Source organism: Sciurus vulgaris (assembly GCF_902686455.1).
Source record: "Sciurus vulgaris genome assembly, chromosome: 19".
In the NCBI taxonomy this organism is placed as follows: domain Eukaryota; kingdom Metazoa; phylum Chordata; class Mammalia; order Rodentia; family Sciuridae; genus Sciurus; species Sciurus vulgaris.
In genome coordinates, this window is record NC_136480.1 from 1,797,159 (window position 1) to 1,818,845 (window position 21,687).

The following is a 21,687-nucleotide window of genomic DNA, read 5'->3' on the forward strand; positions in this document are numbered from 1 at the left end:
CGCTCGTCCTCCTCTAAGCTGTTCGTGTGGGGTATTTTGGTCACTGTGACAGAAAAGTGACTAAAATGGGGGAGACGGAGGATGGGTGGTGGGGGTGTGAGGGATGGTGGAGGTCAGGGGTCAGTGGGCGGATGCTGAGTGTGCTGGAGGGTTGGCAGGTGGGGGGTGATAAATATAGGGGAGTCCTGGGTCACCCATCCTACCCTCGGAGTTTCCCACTCCAGACCTCTTATTTAAAATGCTGCTGTGGCCGGGGGCAGTGCTGCACACCTGTCATCCCAGCAACTCGGGAGGCTGAGGCAGGAGGATCACAAGTTGGAGGCCAGCCTCAGCCACTTAGCAAATCCTAAGCAACTCAGCAAGACCCTGTCTCTAAATAAAATAGAAAAAGGGCTGGGCATGTGGCTCAGTGGGTAAGTGCCCCTGAGTTCACTCCCTGGTCCTTTCTACCCACCCCAGAAAAAAATGTTAGAATCAGGACAAGCCATCCTCCAATCTCTGTTGGGGGTCGATTTCCTCTCTGTCATCTCCTGGCCCTGGCCTGCCTGTCGGCTGGCAGGGTTCACTGGGTACTGTGGATATAGCCTCCAGCCAGATCTGCCCCTAGCTAAGGTCACTTGGGTGGCAGAGAGGACGCAGGCATGTTAAGTTCATTGACAAGGGACAGTCGGTCTGGGAAGAGACAGCACAGGGGTGACAATCCATCCCCCAGTGTCTTGCTGCACAGATACAAGTAGAACGGACGCAGCAGCTCCCGACCCTCCTCTGCCCATGTTCTCAGACGCTCTGCAAAATCCTGAGCAGCTCAAATGGATTGACCCGTCCCCTAGGGCACGTGACCCGCGCCTGGCCAATCAGAGCCCCTCCTCTTCCTGCCAGAATCACCCAGTTCAGATAGAGACACGTGCCCTAAAGGTAGACAATGACATCAATCCCTAGACATTTGCTGACCAAGGATGCTCTATTTCCCTCAGTTGCTAACTTAAGAGCTGGGAAGAGTCTGACGGAGAATGAAGTCTACAGAGAAGACAGAGAAGGAGAAAGACCCCGTGAGAGCACCTGGATCCAGCCACACCTGAGGCTGCATGCATTCTTGGACTTTTTGGTTTCCTGAACCAAACAATTTTTTTTTCTTTTTGTTCAGGCCAATTTAGGTTAAGTTTTCATTGTTTGGAAGGGAGAGAGGCATCTAGCAAGGAAGAGATGCTTGGGTATTTCTTGGGGTGCAGAAAGGGCGGCAAGAAGGCCAATTTATCCAGCAGATAAATTGGGGAGATCAGCATTGATGGTATCTTCCGGGAAACTTCACAGGAAACTGCTCGGGAGAAACAGCTGTCTTTGGCATCCCCAGCTGACTGGGAATCACGGCCACTCTGCACCCAGACGCTGGATATCAAGCGGCCAGTCCATGATCAGTGGTCGTCCTGGCAACAGAGAAGCACGGTGGTGAGCTGACGCAGTCTGAGGGTGAATCCGGGCCCCACCCTGGGTAGCCCTGCAACCCTGGATGAGTGACTTCTCATTTCACCTCTTTGTCCCCAGTCCTGCTCTGGAAACGGCTACCGCGGGGCTCATTTCTATCAGTAAGTATAGTCTGGGATCTGCTGCAAAAACAGCCATCCCCCAGCTATGCGCCAAGTCCAGTGGTTTCATGCCACCCGCCTGGCACAGGCTGGCAGGAGATCTGCTCGTGGGGATCCTCGCTCCAGGAGGATTAGATGCTCAGCCTCGGCATGACCCGTCACTTCCACTGACAAGCATCTGTCATAAAGTAATGACAGCAGGGTGGACAGGACCATGTTGGCAGGCGTCTCTGGCCTTCCTAGCCTGCAGTGTCCCCATCCCACAGCCACCAAATGCAAATCAGAGCCCACCCGGGGAGCTGGGAAGGCAGGTCCCACTCGCCGTACCACGATCTTTGGCCTCCTGTTCACGTGGGCCTCCTCCCTGTTCCTTGCTTTCTGATATCCCCAGGGCTGGCTCCTCCTTTATCGCTGGATCTGGATTCCCTGGTGGTCCTTCCCAATCCACCTGGCTGGGTGGGCCTGGTGCTTGGTACTGCTCATTGTGACCAAAATACCCAAAAAGAACGACTTAGGAACAGTTTATTTGGGCTCACAATTTCAGAGGGTCAGTCCATGATCAGCCGACTCCGTTGCTCTGGCAAGGCAGAACATCACGGTGGAATGGTATTTTTTTCTTTTTTTGGTACCAGGGATTGACCCCAGGGGTGCTTAACCACTGGGGATGGGGAGCCACATCCCCAGCCCTTTTTATATTTTATTTAGATACAGGATCTCGCTGAGTTGCTTAGGGTCTTGCTAAGTGGCTGAGGCCGGCCTCCAACTTGCCATCCTCCTGCCTCAGCCTCCAGAATCCTGGGATTCATTTACCTTATTTATTTAGACTACCTTTTATTTTCTTTCTTTCTCTTTCTTTCTTTCTTTCTTTCTTTCTTTCTTTCTTTCTTTCTTTCTTTCTTTCATTTTCTCAGTCTTGCTCATAGTGTTTGGTCCTCTGTCCCAAGCTCTGGCTTGTCCAGGACCCCGTGGAGAAGAAAAGTCCGGAATCTGTTTGCTGCATTGAGTGGTGTACAGGTGGCTCAGGCCTGAGGACTGGCCTCACCCCCTTGCCACCAGAGATGCCCCCGTGGAAACGCTCCTCTCAGAGCTGCGGAGGCCAAGCCCCAGCACTGGTCGCCTCGGGTTTTAAACCCTCCGATGCAGCAATCAGAACCCGTGCCTGTCGCTGCATAATGAGGCTTGATTTCTGCCGCGCGCTGATTGCCGCCCAGAGACGATCGTCTGATTTCAGGCTGGAGGGGCCGGAGCCCCTCGGAGGCCTAACGAGGGTAATTGAGGCAGGGCTGATTGTGCCGGGAAGCTGGAGGGGACCGGGCCCAGGAGGAGAGGCCACATCACACCCCAAACAGGAACCCCGTTGGCTAAATTTGTTTCCGATGCAATTTCACAGTGATTACGGCGGATTCCTTTTCAGTAATGGAGCTGCTGGCTGAGCTGGGGCCCCAGCCGCGATGCGGCTGCCTGGAGCCGAGGTGCTGATGATGATGTATGGTCCACTGTCAGCAGGGCGAAGCGAGAGGCTGGGGACGGGCCCTGGGGCCTCCCTCCTGGTACCCTGCTGGCTTGCTTTCCGTCTGACGCTGCTGTCGCTTGCCACCCTGCAGCCCTGGGCATGTCACACAGCCCCTGCCGGCCCAGGCTTCCTGGGCTGCAATTGTGGATGGCTTCAATCACCCTGGGAAGCCCAGATCGGCTTACTGGCCAGCGGTGCTCAGTCGCTGAGTGACATCGGATGCATGATCCGCCTGGGTCAGTCCTGCCTGGAGATCCAGCTGCAGAGCAGATGCCCAGGGCCCCTCAGGAGGCCTCGCTCCTGCCCGTGTGGATGCCTCCTGTCAGGCCGCGATGGAACGAGCCAGGACTGGGGCTCCTGACCAAAGGCACACACTAGTAGAGGCTGTGTCAACTCCTTCTCCATCACAGAAATACCTGTGAAAATTTGCCAAGGTGGGCTCCCCAGCTACAGGACCATTCCCTAGTCAAGAGAGCTCCTTGGAGGCCGGGCGCAGTGGTGCATGCCCATAATCCCAGCAGCTTGGGAGGCTGAGGCAGGAGGATCAAAGGTTGGAGGCCAGTCTCAGCAATTTAGCAACTCAGCGAGGCCCTGTCTCTAAATAAAATCTAAAAAGGGCTGAGATGTGGCTCAGTGGTGAAGCACCCCTGGGTTCCATCCCTGGTACCCCCTCGTCCCCCAGAAAAGGGGTGACTCCTTGGCATTGGAAGTCTGGGGAACAAGACTTGATGGTCAAGGCGGGATTCCAAGACTAGTCTTAGGTCATCCAAGCTTGCTGGCCCCAAGCCCTTGGGGTCAGAATCTGCATGTAACAAGGTCCCCCCCGGGGTTGTGGGTTAAATCCTGCCTCAACAGGACAAGGTTGGGGGCCTCTGCTGTGAGCGAGGGAAGCACAACCTGACGGCCTCGGGACCCTCTGTGGGCACCCTGCTCCTGGGTCTCCACGGGGCTAAGCACCGGTGACCTCTAACCTCAGCTGAGGATGCCGTGCCACCTGGGCTGAGTGACCTCAGCTCAGATCCCAGCACCTGTCCTGTGTGTGCTGAACCACCTGAGGTGGTTTTTTTTTTTTGGTCCCAGGGACTGAACCCAGGGGTGCTTCACCATTGAGCCACCTCCCAGCCCTTTTTATATTTTATTTAGAGGACAGGGCCTCGCTAAGTGGCTGAGGCTGGCCTCCACCTTTCGATCCTCCTGCCTCAGCCTCCTGAGCTGCTTGAAGCCAGTGCTTCTGTGAAGCTCCAGATACTGCTGCTGCCATCAGGGCCGCCAGTGTGGTCCATACCAAGACTCTGTGAAGTCCAGTGGGAGGGATTCCGAGCGTGGTATGTGCTCACATCGCTGCAGTTACCCCACCTCTGGCCCCATGTCCCCAGCAAGGAAAACCCTGAGCCAGGAGCTTTAGCAAAAATGTTTAATCTCTCCTAATGTGTGTGTTTATTTACAAGTACTAAATCTGAAGAACAGTAAATAGGAAATAGCCGTATATTTACACATCTGAGGGCTGAGTACCAGTCCAGCTATGCTGCTTCTAGAGAAGCAAAGGCCGCGGGTTCGGTCAGCTCAGTCCACCCAAGTGTGACCGTTCTTTTGGGTGGGTGGGGGGAGTTCGGCGGCGTTAAAGGACAGCTAATTGTGGGCTTCGTCTTAAAAATATCTCTCTCTCTCTAAATATATCTATTCTAGCTTGTGTAGCACCAACGACGTGAGCCATCAGATCCAGAACTTGGAGGAGAACAGGGACAAGGGGAGGACGGGGGACCTCAGCAAGGGAAATGGGAAGGCCGGGGGGGGAGGACGGCTGGGCCCCTCCTAGCAGAGGCGCTGGCCTGTGCCTGGGGCTCGATGCCAGGTGTCGTGGGGCCCCCTGGCCCCTGTCCCGTGCCGCCCCCTCGGCCGAGGGAGCCGGCCGGCAGCCGGCAGTGCTGTCAGGCTGGAGGTATATCCAGGCCGGGGACAGCGCGCGTCCCGGGACTCCTGAGACTGGCCGTGGGGAGGGGACGCGGCGGGGCAGGCGACGCTGCCAAGTCTGCGCCAGGCCGGGCCGGGGCGCCGCTCGGTGAGCTCCCCGGGCCCCCAGCACTCGGTGGGCTCCTGCAGACCCCGGCCCCCGGCGGGAGGCCCCTGGCAGGCGACGGCCGAGGACTTGGGCCCCGCGGAACTGACCGGGGGAGGGACCACAGCCCGGCAGGAGGGCGGCCCGGCGGAGCCGCGGGACAGCGCGGTTCGAATCGGCTGGATCAACTCGCATGTAAACAGAGGCTAAAGTGCAGGTGCCGCCGGGCAGGGCTGTCCCCCCGCCCGCCACGCCCGCGCTGGGCGCGGTGGCCCGGCTCTGACCCCGAAGGTGTCGCCAGGGCCGAGCGGCCGCCCGCGCGGCTGGGGCGGAACTGGAAGAACTGGGGGCTCCGACCGGAAGCCGGCGTCCAGGGAAGACGGGGGGACACTAGGCGCCTGCCCGGGCCCGCGCTGGAGGCGTCGGGCGGGAGTGGCGGGGGGACACCAGGAGGGGACCGGCCAGCTCGAGGGGCACGAGAAGACGGCCCGCCTGCAGGGCGGCCCGGCCCCGGCGGGCGAGCCCCGCCCACGGGCGCGGGGCCAGGGCAAGCGGCGGGGCGCCCCGTGGGGGGTCCCTGAGACAGAAGTTCGCGCTCTGCCACGCTGAGCCCACGAAGGGACGGCTTCCGGTCTCGTCCACGGTGTCCACTGGGCTCACGCTGGGGACGAGGGAGGGCCCGGAGGCGGGCGCGGTGTCTGCCCGTCCTGGGTGCCCAGGCTGCTCTGGCCACAGTTAGCTGTCCCTTAAAGTCCGTTAGGATCTTTAGTACCATCGAAAAAGTGACTGGGAAAACGGGACGGGCCCGCTCGGTCTGCTTTTTTACCAAGGGACGAATTCATTTAAAAAATAAATAAGAATTAAAAAACAGGAAAGGAAGGACCTAACCACCTCTACGTTCCACACTTGCAGTTTGAAAAAGGTCAACTCGGACTAAACGGCTAGCACGATCATGCAAATCCGCGGGCCTGCGCCCGGGAAGCCCTCGGGGACCAGCAGCGGGTCTGTCCTTTTTTTCCGGGAGTGCAAACAAGACGGTCCCTGGAGAGGGGCCGGGCGCGGCCCCAGTTCTGCCCGCTCTGGGGACGCTCAGCCGCCACCGCCACACCCCTGGCATGGCTCCCCACTGCCCTGATTTTCTAGATCGCTTTTCCAGGTTCTTCTTCCAAGAACTGTACAGCACGCCCTGGGCTGGGGCTGAGGGCGAGAACCACATATATATACACAGATATATATATGTACAGGGTCTTTTGCATTAAAAATTTGTTCTCTGTCGCTCACGGAGGGCAGGGGCGGGCAGCAGCTTGACCCTGAGTCCCTCGGGCACCTCTGGTCCAGGCTCGCACACAGCCTGAGCGGATCCAAGCTGCCGGGTGGCCAGAGGGGCACAAACCCTGGCCCTCGTCCCCCAAGCAGAGTGCAGCAGGATTTCTTGATCTTCTTTCAAAGTCACCACAGTCCCGGATGTCCTGCTCTGGAGGGGCCGGACGCTGCCCAGATGCCAGATGGGAAGCTGCTTGGTGGGGGCGGGGGGCGGGAGGCGGAGAGGAGGCCGGGAGGAGGTGGCCCCCGCTGCCCTCGGGAGTCCACCTGGGGCAGCCACCGGAGGCCGGCCAGGACAGGAGGGAATAAATAAGGGAACATGCGCTCTGTGACCGGAGCCCCAGCCGCGGCTCCCAGGGGCACAGCCCTGAGGACAGGGGCTGCCCAGTCCGTCCGCCAGTCACTCGGAAGCTGGGTGTGGCGCCCCTCCATGGGAGGGGACGGGCCTCTGCAGGCAGGTGGACGTGGCACTCCGGGCTCGGCCGTGCACAGCACGCGGTGAATCTGGCATGGCGGTGGTGCAGAGGGCGCGGGGGCTGGACGTGAAGGCCGCGGTGTCCACCTCTTCCTCTGGCTGCCAACTGGGCCCTGGGGACCCTCGGACTCTGCCCGCCAGTGACAGTAGGCCGCTGTCCACATCCCTCGTCCCTCATCCTGGCCTCAAGCAAGACGGGTCAGGCGGCTGCCCCTCATCCTGGAGGGCCCTGGCCTTAGGCCGCGGTCACTCAGAGGCCACCTCATTCTCCCACGAAGGCCACCAGGCAGCTCGTGCCAGGTGGCCATGGTCCCTGGGCAGGGCCAGACAGCCTGTGCTCTCCCAGCCCCAGGGCGGGCAGCCCGGGACACAGAGGTGGCGCGGCGTCATTTCCACACCCGTAAAAACTGGACCCCGCCGGGCAGCAGGAGGCGGGGCAGGCCAAGCTGGAGGACGCTGGCCACGTGCCCAGCCCACGCCCAGCGCTCAGCAGGGGCGGGCGAGGCTGCCTCCTGGGGTCCCCGCTCCAGCGCCCTCTCGACCGCCTCCCGCGGCCGGTCACCAGCCAGAGCTCAGCTGCTCAGGGCCATCGTGTCCACCACCTGCTCCAGCTTGCTCCGCAGCCGCTGCCGTCGGGCCTGCTCGTCTTTCTCCAGGGCGCCAGGATCTGTGGGTCAGGGGCAGGGGCCAGGGGTCAGGGGCAGGCTGGCCACCCACTGGGGGGCAGCAGCCACATCAGGTGACCAGTCTCCACGCTGTCACCAAGGCCTTTGCGGACACTCTCGGAGCCCGAGAGACAGGGCCGAGCCGGCAGGAGCTTGGGAGCAGACGCCAGAGGCGGGCGCCTCCATTCTCCCGCTGCGGACGAGGGTGCTGGGCCTGGGGTGCAGAAGGTCCCCCAAACACGGCAGGCCCTGGCCCCTGCACGTGGCCACCAGACACACCCCTCTGGGGTCTCACCAGGAGCTACTCGACCCCCGTCTCCTCTCCCGCGGCACCGTGGGGTCAGCTGTGACCCCGCGCTCCTGGGTCATCTGCTCAGGGACTCCCCGCCCCACAGGAGCCTCGCAGGGGAGCCCCAAGGCTCGGGCTGCCCCCTGCTGCCTAGACACACCCTGGCCACACCTTTGAGCCTCAGCCTGGAGGGCCCTCTGCCTGGCTAGTGACCGTCAGGCTTGACCTGGGACCCAGAGTAGGAGCCCGACCCCAGAGCTCAGCGCCACGCCTCTCGTGTGGCCTCGGCCACCCCCAGGTGGCAGGGCGGCCTGCGCTCTCCCCCGACCACGCAGAACCCCCCGGAATGTACCCCTGGCTCGCAGCCAAGGAGGGCCAGACAAGCCTTGTCTCCTGCCGCCACCCCAGGAGGATCCTGGATTGGTCCCAGGACCTCCCACAGACCTCAGTGCCTTGGTACTGGCCGCGCTGCCCTGCCCCCTAGTCCTGTATGCCCGTCAAACGCAGCCCAGGAGACAGTGCAGGGGGTCTCGAGGGGCCCCTGGATCCGTGTGAGCTTGTGCCCCACTCCAGGGGTGACCACCAAGCCCTGTGAACCCTGCTGGGGTCTCAAAGGAGGGTCCTTAGCAACCCACACTCTCCTCCTGGGAAGATGCAGCTGCCCGTCCTCCAGGCTCCCTGCCCCAAAAGCCCACGGGTGACCCTGCTGGAAAGGTGCTCCCTGGCTGCGGCAGCCATCCTCTGCCACAGGGATCGGGTGGCTGTGGGTCTGACGGGAAGGGAGCCTGGAGCGGAGCCGCGGGGAGGTGGCGGGCGGCTCACCTCATCCTTGTACTTGGTGATGTAGGAGTAGATCTCGTGCAGGGCGCTCATGCTGTTGAACTGGCTCAGGTGCAGCCGCGATTGCTCCGCCAGGTACGCGCTCATGTCCTGGTCGCTGATGGCGGGCATCTTGGCGATGTCGGCGTAGTACCTTCCAGAAGGCGGCCGGGGCCGTGCGTGAGTGGGGTCGGCGCCCTGACCGCCCGCTGCCCGCCGCCCCAGGCCCAAGGCCTCACCTCTCCACCCAGCTCTTGTAGTTGGGGATGTCCTTGGCGACCACCCGCCGCCCCGGGCCCAAGGCCTCACCTTTCCACCCAGCTCTTATAGTTGGGGATGTCCTTGGCGTACAGCAGCTTGTTGGAGGGAGAGTCCTTGCCTAGCTTGTGCTCGGAGGTGGAGCAAGAGTCCATGAAGGTCTGGGCCACCACCGACAGGCAGGCGTCCGTGATGCTGTTCTTGTGGATGTCGAACACGAACTGTGGGTTCTTGATCACGTTCACCCAGAAGCGCAGGGGCAGGCTGCAGGCAAGCAGGCCCGTCAGCGGCCACCCCCGGGGCCGTGCCCTCTGAACAGCACAGGGAAGGGACTGGCCAGTCAACTGGGGGCCCTCCCAATGCTGCCCTCTGGAGACAATGCTCAATTTGATACAGATGAGGAAACAGAGGTCCAGAGTGGACCAGGCCGACACCACCGGGGGCCTCATGGAGCCTAACTGTGCTCAGATGTGCACAGGTCACCCGGGTGCTCACACACGTGGTCACTTGCAGGTGGACTTGTAGACCGGGGGCCCTCAGGTCCATGCACCGCACCACGGTGGCTTTCCCAGGGACCTGCGTTCTTGGCTGGCACCTCTGCTCCTGCGTGGGGACCCCCAGCTCGGCTCCAGCGCGGGACCCGCCTGACCTCTGCCTAACCACCACCTGGGAGTCTGCCACCTGCGGGGCCGCCCAGGAGCTGCACGTGGCGACACGTGAACTGAAGGATGCTGAAAACCCAGGTTGGCAGTCACACGGGCACATATTAAGTGCTCAGCAGCCACGGGGCCGGCAACCACCACTCTGGCCAGCACAGATCTAGAACATTCCATGCTGCAGCACTCTGCTGGACGGTGCTGTTCCCCAGCAGGCTCCGGCATGGCCCAGGGTGACCTTGGCCTCAGTCCTGACTGGGGTCCCATGGGCAGCACAAGTGGGCTGAGGGCAGGCCAGGCTGCCTCCCAGGCTTGTTGAGTAATAGGCCTGGAGGCCACTGGAATCCTGGGAGGGCAGGGACCACCAGGTGGGGAGGACGGGGAGGCCCAGGGGACCCAGAAAGGAAGAGGCCAGAGGCCACCTAGAGTGCTTCCTAGGGTCATGGAGACGAGGCCAGGCAGGGGGTGCTGCTGGCCTGGCCTCGGGGCCCTGCTGGCCACCTGGAGTGTTGATGGGCACAGAAACCTGTGAGGGGTCCCTGGCGGGCAGTGGGGGTGCAGGACCCACAGGGAAGGAGGGGCGTCCAGCCACGCAAGGGGACCGCCAACCTGGCCAGATCCTTGAACCTGGATGATCTTCCTCCGACGCTCCCTGCCTGCTGGGGCCAGGGCGGCACACAGCGGGGGTCAGAGTCAGGGGGCTGGGCTCTGCAGGACATGCCCCACCTTGCACCAGAACCAGGGTGGACTGACCAGGGTGTGGGGACCCTCAGTAGAGAGCAAGAGACCTGGGAGCCCCATGGCCAGGACCCCTGGGGAGACGGGCCTGCCCACACCTGGGAAAAGGGGCACTGCCCCAGAGGGCAGGCCACTGCACACACTTGGGCTGGGCACCTGACGTGATGGGGGACCGGCTCAGGCTGCCTGCCGCCTGGCTCTGGGGGCGTGGCCGCCTCTGGGTGTCTCTGACACCGGCCTCCAGGGGCCGCAGGCGCCCTTACCAGTTGCTCTTCCAGGTGTGGCGCACGTCCGCGTCGTGGATCTGGTGCTTGTCCGCCTGCTCGTCCAGGAAATCGAACATGTACTTGATGGCCAGCGGCAGGGCGGAGCCGCGATGCGCGGTGCTGAAGATGGTCTCGAACAGGTCGTCCACGAACTTCTGCAGTGTGCCCTGCGGGGGCGGGGCGCAGGCTCAGCGCTCGGCCAGGCTGCCCACGCCCCCGGCGAGGACCAGGGCTGGCTCTGGGCCTGCCGCCTGCGCGCCTGCCCGCCTGCCCACCAGCCCACCGGGCACACCTTGGTGGCCAGCAGCCGCGTCAGGTAGATCTCCGAGACCATCTTGCTGCCCCGGTCGCCCTCGCGCTGGTCCAGGTGGTCGTGGTTCTTCACCAGGTGCCACAGCTTGGTGCCGCTCTCCAGGTCGGGCGTGATCATGGGCGTGCGGGAGCGCAGGCTGTCGGGGCTGCTGGCCGTGCGCAGCATGCTCTCTGCGGGGACCAGGCCTGTCAGCAGGCAGAGCCCCTGAAGCCCTGCGCACGGCTCTGCTAGGCCCTGCCCACGCCCATCTCCTTGTCTGCACACTGGGGACACCAGCCCTGCCTCCCTGGGTGGCTGGGCACAGCCAGTGACACATCAGAGGCAGCTCAGTGAATTTGGGCAGCACTGTGGGGGAGGGGTGCGGACTTCAAGCGTCCAGCGACTAGGCGACCACGTCCCCTCGGTCTCGCATCTGACCTGTGTCCTCCCAGCCCCCGGGGTCTCCTGCCACCTCTGCCTGGTCCCCCTGGCCCCTCACCATATCTGCTGAGGGACTTGGTGAAGGTGGAGGAGTTGGAGATGTTGTAGGCAGAGGTCTGCTTGGGTACCAGCGCCACCGACGACCCGTCCGTCACCTGCAGGCAGAAGGCCAGGGACAGCATGAGTCCCCAGGGTGCTAGTGTGCAACCTGCTGGAGACCTGAGTGACACCACTGGTCCTGTCACAACATCAGTTTCCTCATCAGGACAGCAGCAGAGCTTCGGGCAGGACCAAGGGCCCAGGGGGGCCTGGGACTGTCCAGACACGGGACTCTGCTCCCTTCCTCCGGCCCCGGCTGGCCCTCTTGCAGGCACCCCAGGGAAGCGGAGGCTGGGCTGCGGCAGGGGCAGCCGAGTACCTGGTAGTGGGCCAGCGTGTTCAGCCTCTTCCAGTCGTTGTCGATCTTGGTGGTGACGTCCTCGTCCTGCAGGATGATGCGCGCCATGCGGCCCTGGCGCCACTCTGTGGGGAGTGGGGCGCTGAGGACGGGGCCGTGGGGTCTCATCTGTTCCCACACAGCCCCTGGCTCAGGGCTGGCGGCAGGCCATGGGGGGCAGGCCGTGCGGGGCAGGGGCCTGCTGCGCTCCGGGTGCTGGGCTTTGAATGCCAGGACTATCCAGACCTAAGGTCCCCCTCCATCCCCCACGGGGCAGCTCCCAGCCACTCAGCCGGAGGCCCCTGCCTTGGGCTGGGCCCCTCCACAGGGGCGGCGTCCCGCCTTCCCCAGGCTCCTGGTCCGTCTCCGAGGCCCTCCGCCCATGGTGGTCCCGACCCCAGTTGCTCCAGCCACATCTGCGGGGGGTCCCCAGAGCCCTGGCGACAGCCAACCCCTCCACGGACTCTGCGGCTCACCTTGACCCGGCCCACAGCCCAAGGCCCCGCCTCCACCCGGGCCTGAGACCCCGCCCCCTCCACAGCCGCCCCACCCGAGGCCCCGCCCAGACTGCAGAGCCCCGCCCCGGGGCTCCCCGACCCACTGACCACCACGAGGTCCCCGCTGCTCACCGAGGTCCATGTCCCCGGCCTTGGGCCTCTGGGAGTAGGGCACCCCCTTGTACACGGCGTCCAGCAGCTTCTCCTTGACCTGCGTCACGGTGTCGCAGTTGAGTCCCTTCACCGGCACCTCGGGCGCGTTCTCGTTCTCAGGGTTCACGCAGTTCAGGGTCTGCGGGGAGGGAGGTCGCGGAGATGTCAGCCCATCAGGCCGGCAGAACGGGCAGGCCTCGGGGGCGGAGAGGGACAGGGCTGTGCCCGCAGGCGACGGTGGTGCTCACCAGCGTCTTGTAGTCGATCTGCTGGCGGATGAGCTTGTCCTCGCTCAGCGAGTAGCGGGCCTCGCCGGTGATGGCGTCGATGGGGCCCTTCTCCATCTGCTGCTTGATGGCGCAGTACAGCATGAACAGGGGCTCCCCGGCGCATTCCTGCAGGGTCGGGCGGGCAGCGGGGCTTCGGGGGCTGCAGCCAGGGCCCCCAGGGCCCGACCCCCTCAGCGCTTTGAACGCGCTCTCTGCTGCTCCCAGGCAGAGGAGCCAGCAGCTCCTCTGCACAGGCAAGCGCGGCCCGGAGCCGGGCCCCAGGAAGAGGTGCAGGAAAATCAATGCGGAACGGAAGAGCACGCACCCTCATGAATATGCACGCGAAAGCCCTAAAGCAATCACGCAGCAGGAGCCAAGGAGACCCCGAATGTGTTAAAGAACACCACTCGGCCAGGGAAGCCCTGCTGACCTCGGCGGGACCACAGCCCCCAGCATCCCCTTCGCCGGAGCCTGGCTGCCACTCAAAGCTCCCCCAGGTATGGGTACGGGTGGACGCTGAACCCCGCTCTCCAGGTGGGACCGCGATCTGTTAGATGTTGGGGACCCACCTGGCTGGAATCTCTGCCTTACTCAGGAAAATGCTTGCATGCATTTAATGGTGCCAACGTCGTCACCCCGGGAAGCTCACCTGCACTGAGGACAGCAGGAGACCGCAGCCCAGGGCCAGGGGTCCTGGAGGCTGGCAAGCCACCCCCAGGCATGCAATGCCTGCCACCATGAGCTCTGAGGGTCCCCTGAGGACCCCATCTCAGCCTCTGCACTGCTGTCCCTCCACAGGTCTTCACCACCCTTCTGGGCTGAGCTGTCCTGATCACTGTCCCACGGTCTTGCCCCTGGTGTGTCACGGTGTCTCTCTGGCCCGCGTTTGGGTAAAGCCCCAGACACCAATTGGTGGGTGCCTGGCCTGGTCCCATGGGCTCTTCACCGCCACCTCACATGCCAGGGCTGGCTGTGCCCACTGCACAGACGGGTCCCCACAGGGCCTGGGCTCAGGGGTCCTCTGCAGGTCTGGCCCACCCGAAGGAGTTGAGATGATGTTAGGCCCCGGGTGGGTGGCTAAGGCAGCGCGGCCTCCCACCGGGGGCCCTGGCAAACAGACAGTGGCTCTGTCCCTGTAACCAGATGCTCCGGGCACCTCGTTAGCATCTGCAGTAATTAAAGAGACAGCTGCTAAGGAACGGCCGCAAACATAGATCATCCCGAGACCTTCCAACAACATGCCTGTCTTTGAAATTATGTTTCATTTGCAAACTTGGCTTCATTAAGTCAGCTGGGAGGAGGAGGGAAGCGGGCAGAGCAGACACCGCGTGGAGAGCGGCCTCTTCCTGGAAACGCCATCTGAGGAGGGAATGAGGTCGGAGCTTCTGGGGTTTCCCAAGTTGCCTGCCAGAGGGTTCCCAGGCCCGGACGTGGCCGAAGGGAGCAGTGGCATGCCACGGTCTCTGGGGGTTGCAGACGTGAGGTTTCAGGGTCCACAGTCACACCGTGAATATCAGGAGACGTTAGGATTCGAACCCAGAACCTTCTCACGTCAGTGCACCTGCCTCTTGAATTCCAGGGGTTCTCAGAAAAGGCTCAGGCTGAGCCAGATGGTTCTCTCCTGACCCAGGTGCAGCCCTCCACGTCAGCGCCAAACACATCCACGCCGCCTGCTCAGGCGGTGTGAAGGAGAAAAGAGGCTGCAGAGGAGGAAGGCTCAGAACCTACGAACTCCCAAGACTGAGTCCTTTTCCTCCCTGGGCCTCGGCTTCCAGTGGGGGAGCTCAGACTCCTCCTGGACTTAGCCAAGAATGTGCAGAAACTACCCTGTGAAAAGTGCCACTTTTCACATAAAAAGGTACCACCGGAAGACAGTCCAGTAAAGGATGGAGGACACAGGGCTTCTCCATTTGGGGGAAGTGACTGACATACATCCCTACCTCACTCCACAGACAAGTAAAAATGATTTCTTTGCTATTGTTGGGGTCGTGAAAGATGGAAAGTGGGTAGTATTTAAACACTCCGGTAAGACACTAAAATGAGTAACCCGAAGACAAACATGCAAAGGATAAAAATAGATATTTGCAAGCTTGACTTTGAAGAAAAAACCACAATGACCTGTCAAGCACATGATGCAAGACTTGCCAGGCATGGTGGTGTGTGTCTGTCATCTTGAAGACTCGGGAGGCTGAAGCAGGAGGATTGAAAATTGGAGGCCAGCCTCGGCGCCTTAGCAAGGCCATAAGCAACTCAGCAAGACCCTGTCTCTAAATAAAACATAAAAAGGGCTGCGGATGTGGCTCAGTGAACGCCCCTGGGTTCAATCCCTGGTACCAAAAAAAGAAAGAAAGAAAGAAAAAAAAAAAAAATGCAGGACTTGTCAAAGAAGTACCAATTCAGATAATAAGCTATGGATATGTTCTTATCAAATGATCAAAGGTGAAAAAGGCAGATGAAGCATGTCATCCCAGGCCTGGGGAAGACTCTCAGACAAGGAACGGGGACATCCTTTTTTTGCAGGACATGGTAGCATGTATTAGAATTTAAAAAGAGCGTACCTGACCACCTGCACTCAGTCCTCCAGAAAACCACTGCAACACTGACGTGGTAAGCAAAGCCATACCAGAAAGCTGGCTGTGGTACTGGTTATGGTGGGAAAAATCCACATTCTCCCGCCCATTGGCAGTGCAAGTGAAATCAATGATATACCACCAGGCTGTGGAATATTATGCAGCCATTCAAAGGAACCAGACCAACACCTGCATCCTTACGAGCACAGGTGGATCTAACACTTTCCCCAAGGAAGGGGAAGCAGGGGGCTAGGCACAGAGTGAACTATATGGTATTGCTGCTAGGCACAGTGGCGCACACCTGTAATCCCAGTGACTCAAGAGGCCGAGGCAGGAGGATCACAAGCTGGAGGCCAGCCTCAGCAACTCAGCAAGGCCCTAAGCAACTTAGCAAGACCCTGTCTCTAAATAAAATTATAAAGAGGGTTCAGTGGTAGAATGCCCCGGGGTTTAATCCCTAGTACCAAAGCAAGCAAATAAATAAAATTTTAAAAAATCAATTTCCTTCCTTTTAAAGGCAGGATAATATTCCGCTGTACGGTCTCCCTTTATCTGCCGGGGGTATGTCCCCAGCCCCCAGGGTTGTCTGAAACCTTGGACAAGACCAACTCTATATATACTATGTTTTCTCTACATAATTTGAGCTCCTTGAATAAATGGAGCCATTCATTAGTTGCAGTAAAAGGCTGGGTGTTGCTTGACTCAGGGGATCCCTTGCCGAAATCACCTTGTCGGCTTTTCCATCTCAACCAAGCCCTGATCGTGCACAGTAGCTGTGACTTTGGCAGTCTGAGGTGAGACAGCAAAGCTAGAGCACAGTTCTTTATTCTTCACAATTTCACAGATAGAAGATCCACTCTCACCACAGATCTTTGCAACCTCGGCATACAGATTCCTTCCTTCCATCTTGAGAATTTTTGCTTAAAGGAAGCACTTTACAGTTTCTCTTTGGCATATGCTGCCATTGCTACTCCTGCACCATGGGACCATGATTAAGTAAAATGAGGTCACTTGAACGTAAGTACTGCTATACTGCAATGGTCGATTTGATAACCAAGATGGCTACTAAGTAACTAACGGGCAAGTAGCATATACAGAGTGGAAACACTGGACCAATTCACAATTCACATTCCAGGAAGGACAAATGAAGCTCCATTGGGCTTCTCACATAGTACGCTATTTAAAACCTATGAATTGCTTATTTCATTTATTATCTTCAGACTGCATTTGACCACAGATGACAAACTACATAAAGTAAAACAGTAGATAAGAGGACTTCCAGATAGAACACATTTTGCTTATCTCTTCGTCTTTTGATGGACACGCAGGCTGCCTAACATTATGCTAAGTTGAAATAGGTCAGACAGACAAAATACTGCATGAGGTCCCTAGGGCAGTCAATTTCATAGGCAGAAGGTAGAATGGTAAATGCCAGGGACTGAGGCGAAGGGGAGCAGGGATAAGTTAGTATTAAATGGGGATGAAGTTTGAGATTTACAAAATGAAGTTCTGTGGATGGAAGGTGAATGTGTTTAATACCACCAAACTGTACATTTTAAGATGGTTAAGTTGGTGAACACGTGCCAGATGTGGTGGCACACAACTGTCATCCCAGCTGCTCAGGAGGCTGAGGCAGGAGGTTTGAAAGTTGGAGGCCAGCCTCAGCCACTTAGCAAGGTCCTGAGCAACTCAGTGAGACCCTGTCTCTAAATAAAATATAAAAGGGCTGGGGAGGTGGCTCAGTGGGTAAGCAGCCCTGGGGTCAATCCCTGGTGCAAAAATTTTAAGAAAGCAAACAGATGGTGTTTATAAGTCTGTGAAGAGATGAGGAATAAAAGACATGGAGGAACCACAGATCATATCGCTAAGCAAAAACCACTGGAAAGGCTAGGTCCTGCACGACTCCCCCACCATATGACATTCCAGAAGGCAGAACTAGGACAAAGCACTGGTGGTGGCCAAGGCTTAGGGAGGGATGAACAGAGGACGCACAGAGGCCCTGACGTTCCTGTGACAGTGTGAGGGCACAGTCGTGTCTTTCCTCATTTGTGCAAGGACCCTTGTGTGCACTGTGGACTCAGTGATGAGCAAGTATCAGGGTGGGTTCAGCCACTATAACAGAGGAGCTCTGTGGGGGTGGCAGGAGTCGGGGAGGTTGGAGGGGCACGAAGCAGATGCTCCTTGGCCTACAATGACAAACTCATCATAAGATGAAAATACCCAACACCCAGGTTAGCACCACAGAGCTACTCCGGACTCGCCCTCTCTGGGCTGACTGCTGCTGTCCTGGTCCCCTGCCTGGCTAGCCTGAGGAAGCTCGGAATTCAAAACTCCAAAAGTACAGTTTTTAAGAATGCACATCCTTCCTGCCCCACTGTGAGGTGGACCCATCAGAAGTCGGAGCGGGAACATGAGAGATCTCTGTACCTTGTGCTCAATTCTACTGTGAACCTGAAGTTGCTTTAAAACATAGTCTATGGGCTAAAGAAGCAGTGGCCAGCATGCGTCCAGAGCAGGCCTAGGTGAGTCTCAGGTACCCCTCCTGGGGGGGAGATGGCCCCGACAGTGGGAGTGAGGCCCCAGCATGGCCACCTCCACTGTTGGGTCATGAGTGTGTCCCTGTGCCTCACATGTCCATGCACAAGGGGGCCACACGAGAATCAGAACAGCAACACCAGGCGCAGTGGTATATACCCGTAATCCCGGCACTTGGGAGGCTGAAGCAGGAGGATCACAAGTTGGAGGCCAGCCTCAGCCACTCAGCAAGGCCCTGAGCAACTCAGTGAGACCCTGTCTCTAAATAAAGTATAAAAAGGGCTGGGGAGGTGGCTCAGTGGTTCAGCACCCCAGGTTCAATCCCCAGTACCAAAAAAAGAAGAAAAAAACAGAAAGAGTCAGAACAGCGGGGGGACCAGAGGAGACGACACGCTCCCTGCCCTGCCCCACACCTTCCCTGGGACCCCGGGACCCTGCGTTCTGCCCGGCCCTTTGCCGCACCCTGCCTTCCTCCTCCCGCAGCCCTTGCTGCTTCTCGGGGGCCAACACCAGCCTCCCTCCACCACCCCACACCCCTTCGGCACCTGCGATGGCGGCCTGCCCCTTGGAGCCCCGCTGTGCGGTGCCGCCGGCCCCTCTGCCGGGACAGCCCGCGGGGGCCACGCTCTGCCAGGCTTCCCCAGGCCAGACGGGCTCCTCACGGGATCTGCGCCCGACTCAGGACCGTGGACAGGATCTGCTGAGCCGCATCCCATTCCTCTGGGCGTGGAGAATCGGGACCTCGGGGGTCACCGAGCCCAGGCACAGCTGGAGCCCAGCTGCTGGCTCTGCGCCTGCCTGCACTGCCCCCGGGCTTCCGGGGCTGCCTAATGAGCACGCGGCTACATGTCACCGTGTTCGTCCAGAGGCGTTTTTTTTTTTCCCACAGGAAATGCACAACTGTGTGTGACCAGCGACCAGCTCCGCACAAGGAGCGCCCGGTGACTGGGCACCGCCCCCGGGAAGGCTGGGCGCCCGTGGCCCTGCCCAGGGCTGCCCTCCTCCACCTCCGGCACCCCGAGCTCCCTTGGTGTCGCCTCGCTGGTCACTCCCTGTGCCCACACCCCATCTCTTCTCCACTGTCCCTCCTGCAGCGGGGACGCCCGTCCACGGACTTGGCTCTGTGCACAGACATGCCGCAGATTGTCCCCGAGCCAGGGGACAGCAGAGGAGCAGCACAGGCCTGAATGCCACCTCCGGAGTCAGCGGTCAGTACTGGGCCTCACCCTTGACCCCTAGGATACACCACTGGTCACTCTCGTCCAAAGGACATCGAGCAGGGGGCACGGGGCATCGAGCAGGCAAGGCACCAACCAGGCACACGCCACACTCAACCTGGGGCTCCCCCGCCGCTGCCCCATGTTCGGACTGAGCACAGGAAGCTGGGGTGCGTCCGCCAGACGCCCGGTGTCCAGAACGCAGGCCACAGCGCAACTGACGTGACCCGGGTGAAGCCCGGGGCGTACCCTCTGCACACAGCCTGGCAAGGGTGGCGGTGCCCGACTGCCAGACCAGGGGAGCCGGGTGGGAGAGGCAGAGGACGCCCAGGATCGGCAGCACGCGGGAGCCCTCGGCCCCTCCCCCCGCGTGCCGGACCCGAGGCCCATGCCCAGGTACCCACCTCCCGCCATGGCCTAGTGGTCAGCTCCAGTGCTAGACGTGGTGCAGAGAGGTGGACCCGTGTCCAGACCTGAGCTCAGCCACTCACAGAGGAGCTGGGTGCCCCCAGGACCTCTGTGGGCTTCGGGGCAAGCCAGGGGCCAAGGCACAGTCCCAGGGAGACCCTGTGACTGCCCGGTGTCCAGCACCTCCCTCTGGGCCTCTGCTCACTAGTCACCTGACACCCTTTGCACTGCCGGCCCTCGGACACTCTCCCCGGGACACGCCCTGTCCGCCCGGCCTACCTTGAGGAACTTGTACAAGAGGAAGGTGAACCAGTTGGTCAGCATCTTCTCGGCCACCGACTCAGTCCTGGGGGTTGCAGAACAGCAGAACACAGGCAGGGTGGCACCGTTCCTCCCGTCCAGCTGGCACAAAGTCCCTGCAGGCCCCACTGACCATGTCTACCCCCCTTTCTACAGAGCTGAAGGTCAGGCCTCAAAAGGTGCCCACAAGCCATACACGGTGGCGCAAGTCTGTCATGCCAGCGGCTGGGGAGGCTGAGGCAGGAGGATCTTGAGTTGGAGACCAGCCTCAGCCACTTAGCGAGACCCTAAGCAACTCAGTGAGATCCTGTCTCTAAATAAAAAATAAAAAGGGCTGGGGGTGTGGCTCAGGGCACCCCTGGGGTTCATCCCTGGGACCAAAAAAAGCAAAAAGTACCCAGCCGGGTGGGCATCGGGCAGCTCCCAGCCCCCAGGTGGAGCTGGCCCTGGGTCCCCACCAGCAGTCCTGGGTGGGGAAGCTGACTGGCAGCCAGGGGCGGGACGCTCACCGGCGCAGCAGCAGCTTGGGGTGGTTCTTGCTCTCCAGGTTCTTCTCGATGAGGTCGGACAGCAGCTGCTTGAGCACCCCAGTGGCGTACTCCATCTCGCCCTGCAGAGCCGTCATGATGAGCGAGGCCACGTTCCCACGGTCACGCATGGAGAAGCTGCGTTGGGCCTCCAGCGTGCGGATGAAGGTCAGCAGGAAGTGCTTCTTGGTCAGCAGCTGCCCGAACAGCGTCAGCGACTTCTCCACATTGGCCTGCACCTGCAGGGACACGCCAGGCTGCTGGGGCTACAGGGGGCGAGTGACCCCGCAGACAGGAGGCTGGGGAAAGGCCTTCCACTGGGCGTGCTGTGTGCACAGGCAGCGGGCCTGATGGCAGGGGGCACGTTGCCTGGACCCCAAGAGCCTGATGGGCTGACTCCCAGGCCTCCCATCCTCCTCAGCAGAGGGGACGTGCCCTAAAGCTATCACCACAGCCCGTGCTATCAGGATAGCCCTAGACCACTGTCCATGAAATGCCCACTGCCAGAGAAGACACGATACAGGTGTTATCCATGATGGTGGGACTCAGGATGAAAGGGCCGGCTCCTGGCACCTTCTCTGTGGCTGAGCCCTTTGCACAGCACCTCCCTGGCCTGGCCTCCAGCAGCTCTGTGATAGCTGAACTCACTGCCTCTGTCTGCTGGGTGCCATAGTCTTCCTGCCTGGACAACAAAAAGCCATCCTCCCCACCTCCTGGAGGAGGACACTGACATTCAGAGAGGGGAAGAGGCTTGATCAGGCTCATGCGGCATGAAGGCAGTGAATTGAAGTGGAGTGCAGGCACAGCTGGCTCCAGGGCTCCTGCTCTATTTCTCATCCACACCAGGCTTGTGAGGGCAAGAGGCTTCCCACCAGGCTATGCCCAGAGACTGCCAGTGACGTGTCACTCCCAGACCAGGTGGAAAGGGAGGAGGACCAGGTAGAACACAGGCAGGCACAGCAAGACACATAATAAGTGACTGCAGATGGAGAGACCCCAAAGAGAATCCAAAGACATCCAGAGGAGACTCAAAACGTCCACAGTTTCAGCAATGACAGGTGGTGAGTGACCTATAGGCACCAAACCAGTGACAAGAAGGCCCATTCAGAGTCCGCTCAAGAGGGAATTCCCACCGCCAGAGTCAGGCAGGTGAAGGGGACTGCCAGCTTCAAGGTGTGCAGGGACAGGGTGTACCAGGCAGGGGATTGGGACAGAGGCCACTTGCTGAGCCCCTGCCTGCTGCTAGCTGGGAGCCGGCCGCTGGCTGACGCTGGGCTCCCCGAGTCCTCGGCACTGCTGACTCCACAGAGCAAAGCTAGCTCTCTGGGGCCCTGGGCTGGGCTGGTCAGCTTGGGCTCCCTCCCCAGGCGGCCACAGGGCCTCCAGCTGGGTGCTGGCACC

General features: G+C 60.4%; 1 protein-coding gene across 1 annotated transcript in view; it reads right to left on the reverse strand.

Moving 5' to 3' along the window:
- Positions 1–5,814: 5,814 nt before the first annotated feature.
- Positions 5,815–21,687, reverse strand: part of PLXNA1 (plexin A1) — a 50,009-nt gene continuing 34,136 nt past the window's right edge. Inside the window, 12 exon segments of the mRNA XM_079122164.1 lie at positions 5,815–7,611; positions 7,614–7,617; positions 8,727–8,877; positions 9,033–9,245; positions 10,639–10,808; positions 10,934–11,124; positions 11,433–11,529; positions 11,793–11,896; positions 12,440–12,599; positions 12,709–12,855; positions 19,739–19,805; positions 20,269–20,525. Coding sequence (XP_078978290.1) covers positions 7,523–7,611; positions 7,614–7,617; positions 8,727–8,877; positions 9,033–9,245; positions 10,639–10,808; positions 10,934–11,124; positions 11,433–11,529; positions 11,793–11,896; positions 12,440–12,599; positions 12,709–12,855; positions 19,739–19,805; positions 20,269–20,525 — 1,650 coding nt within the window. The 3' untranslated portion in view covers positions 5,815–7,522.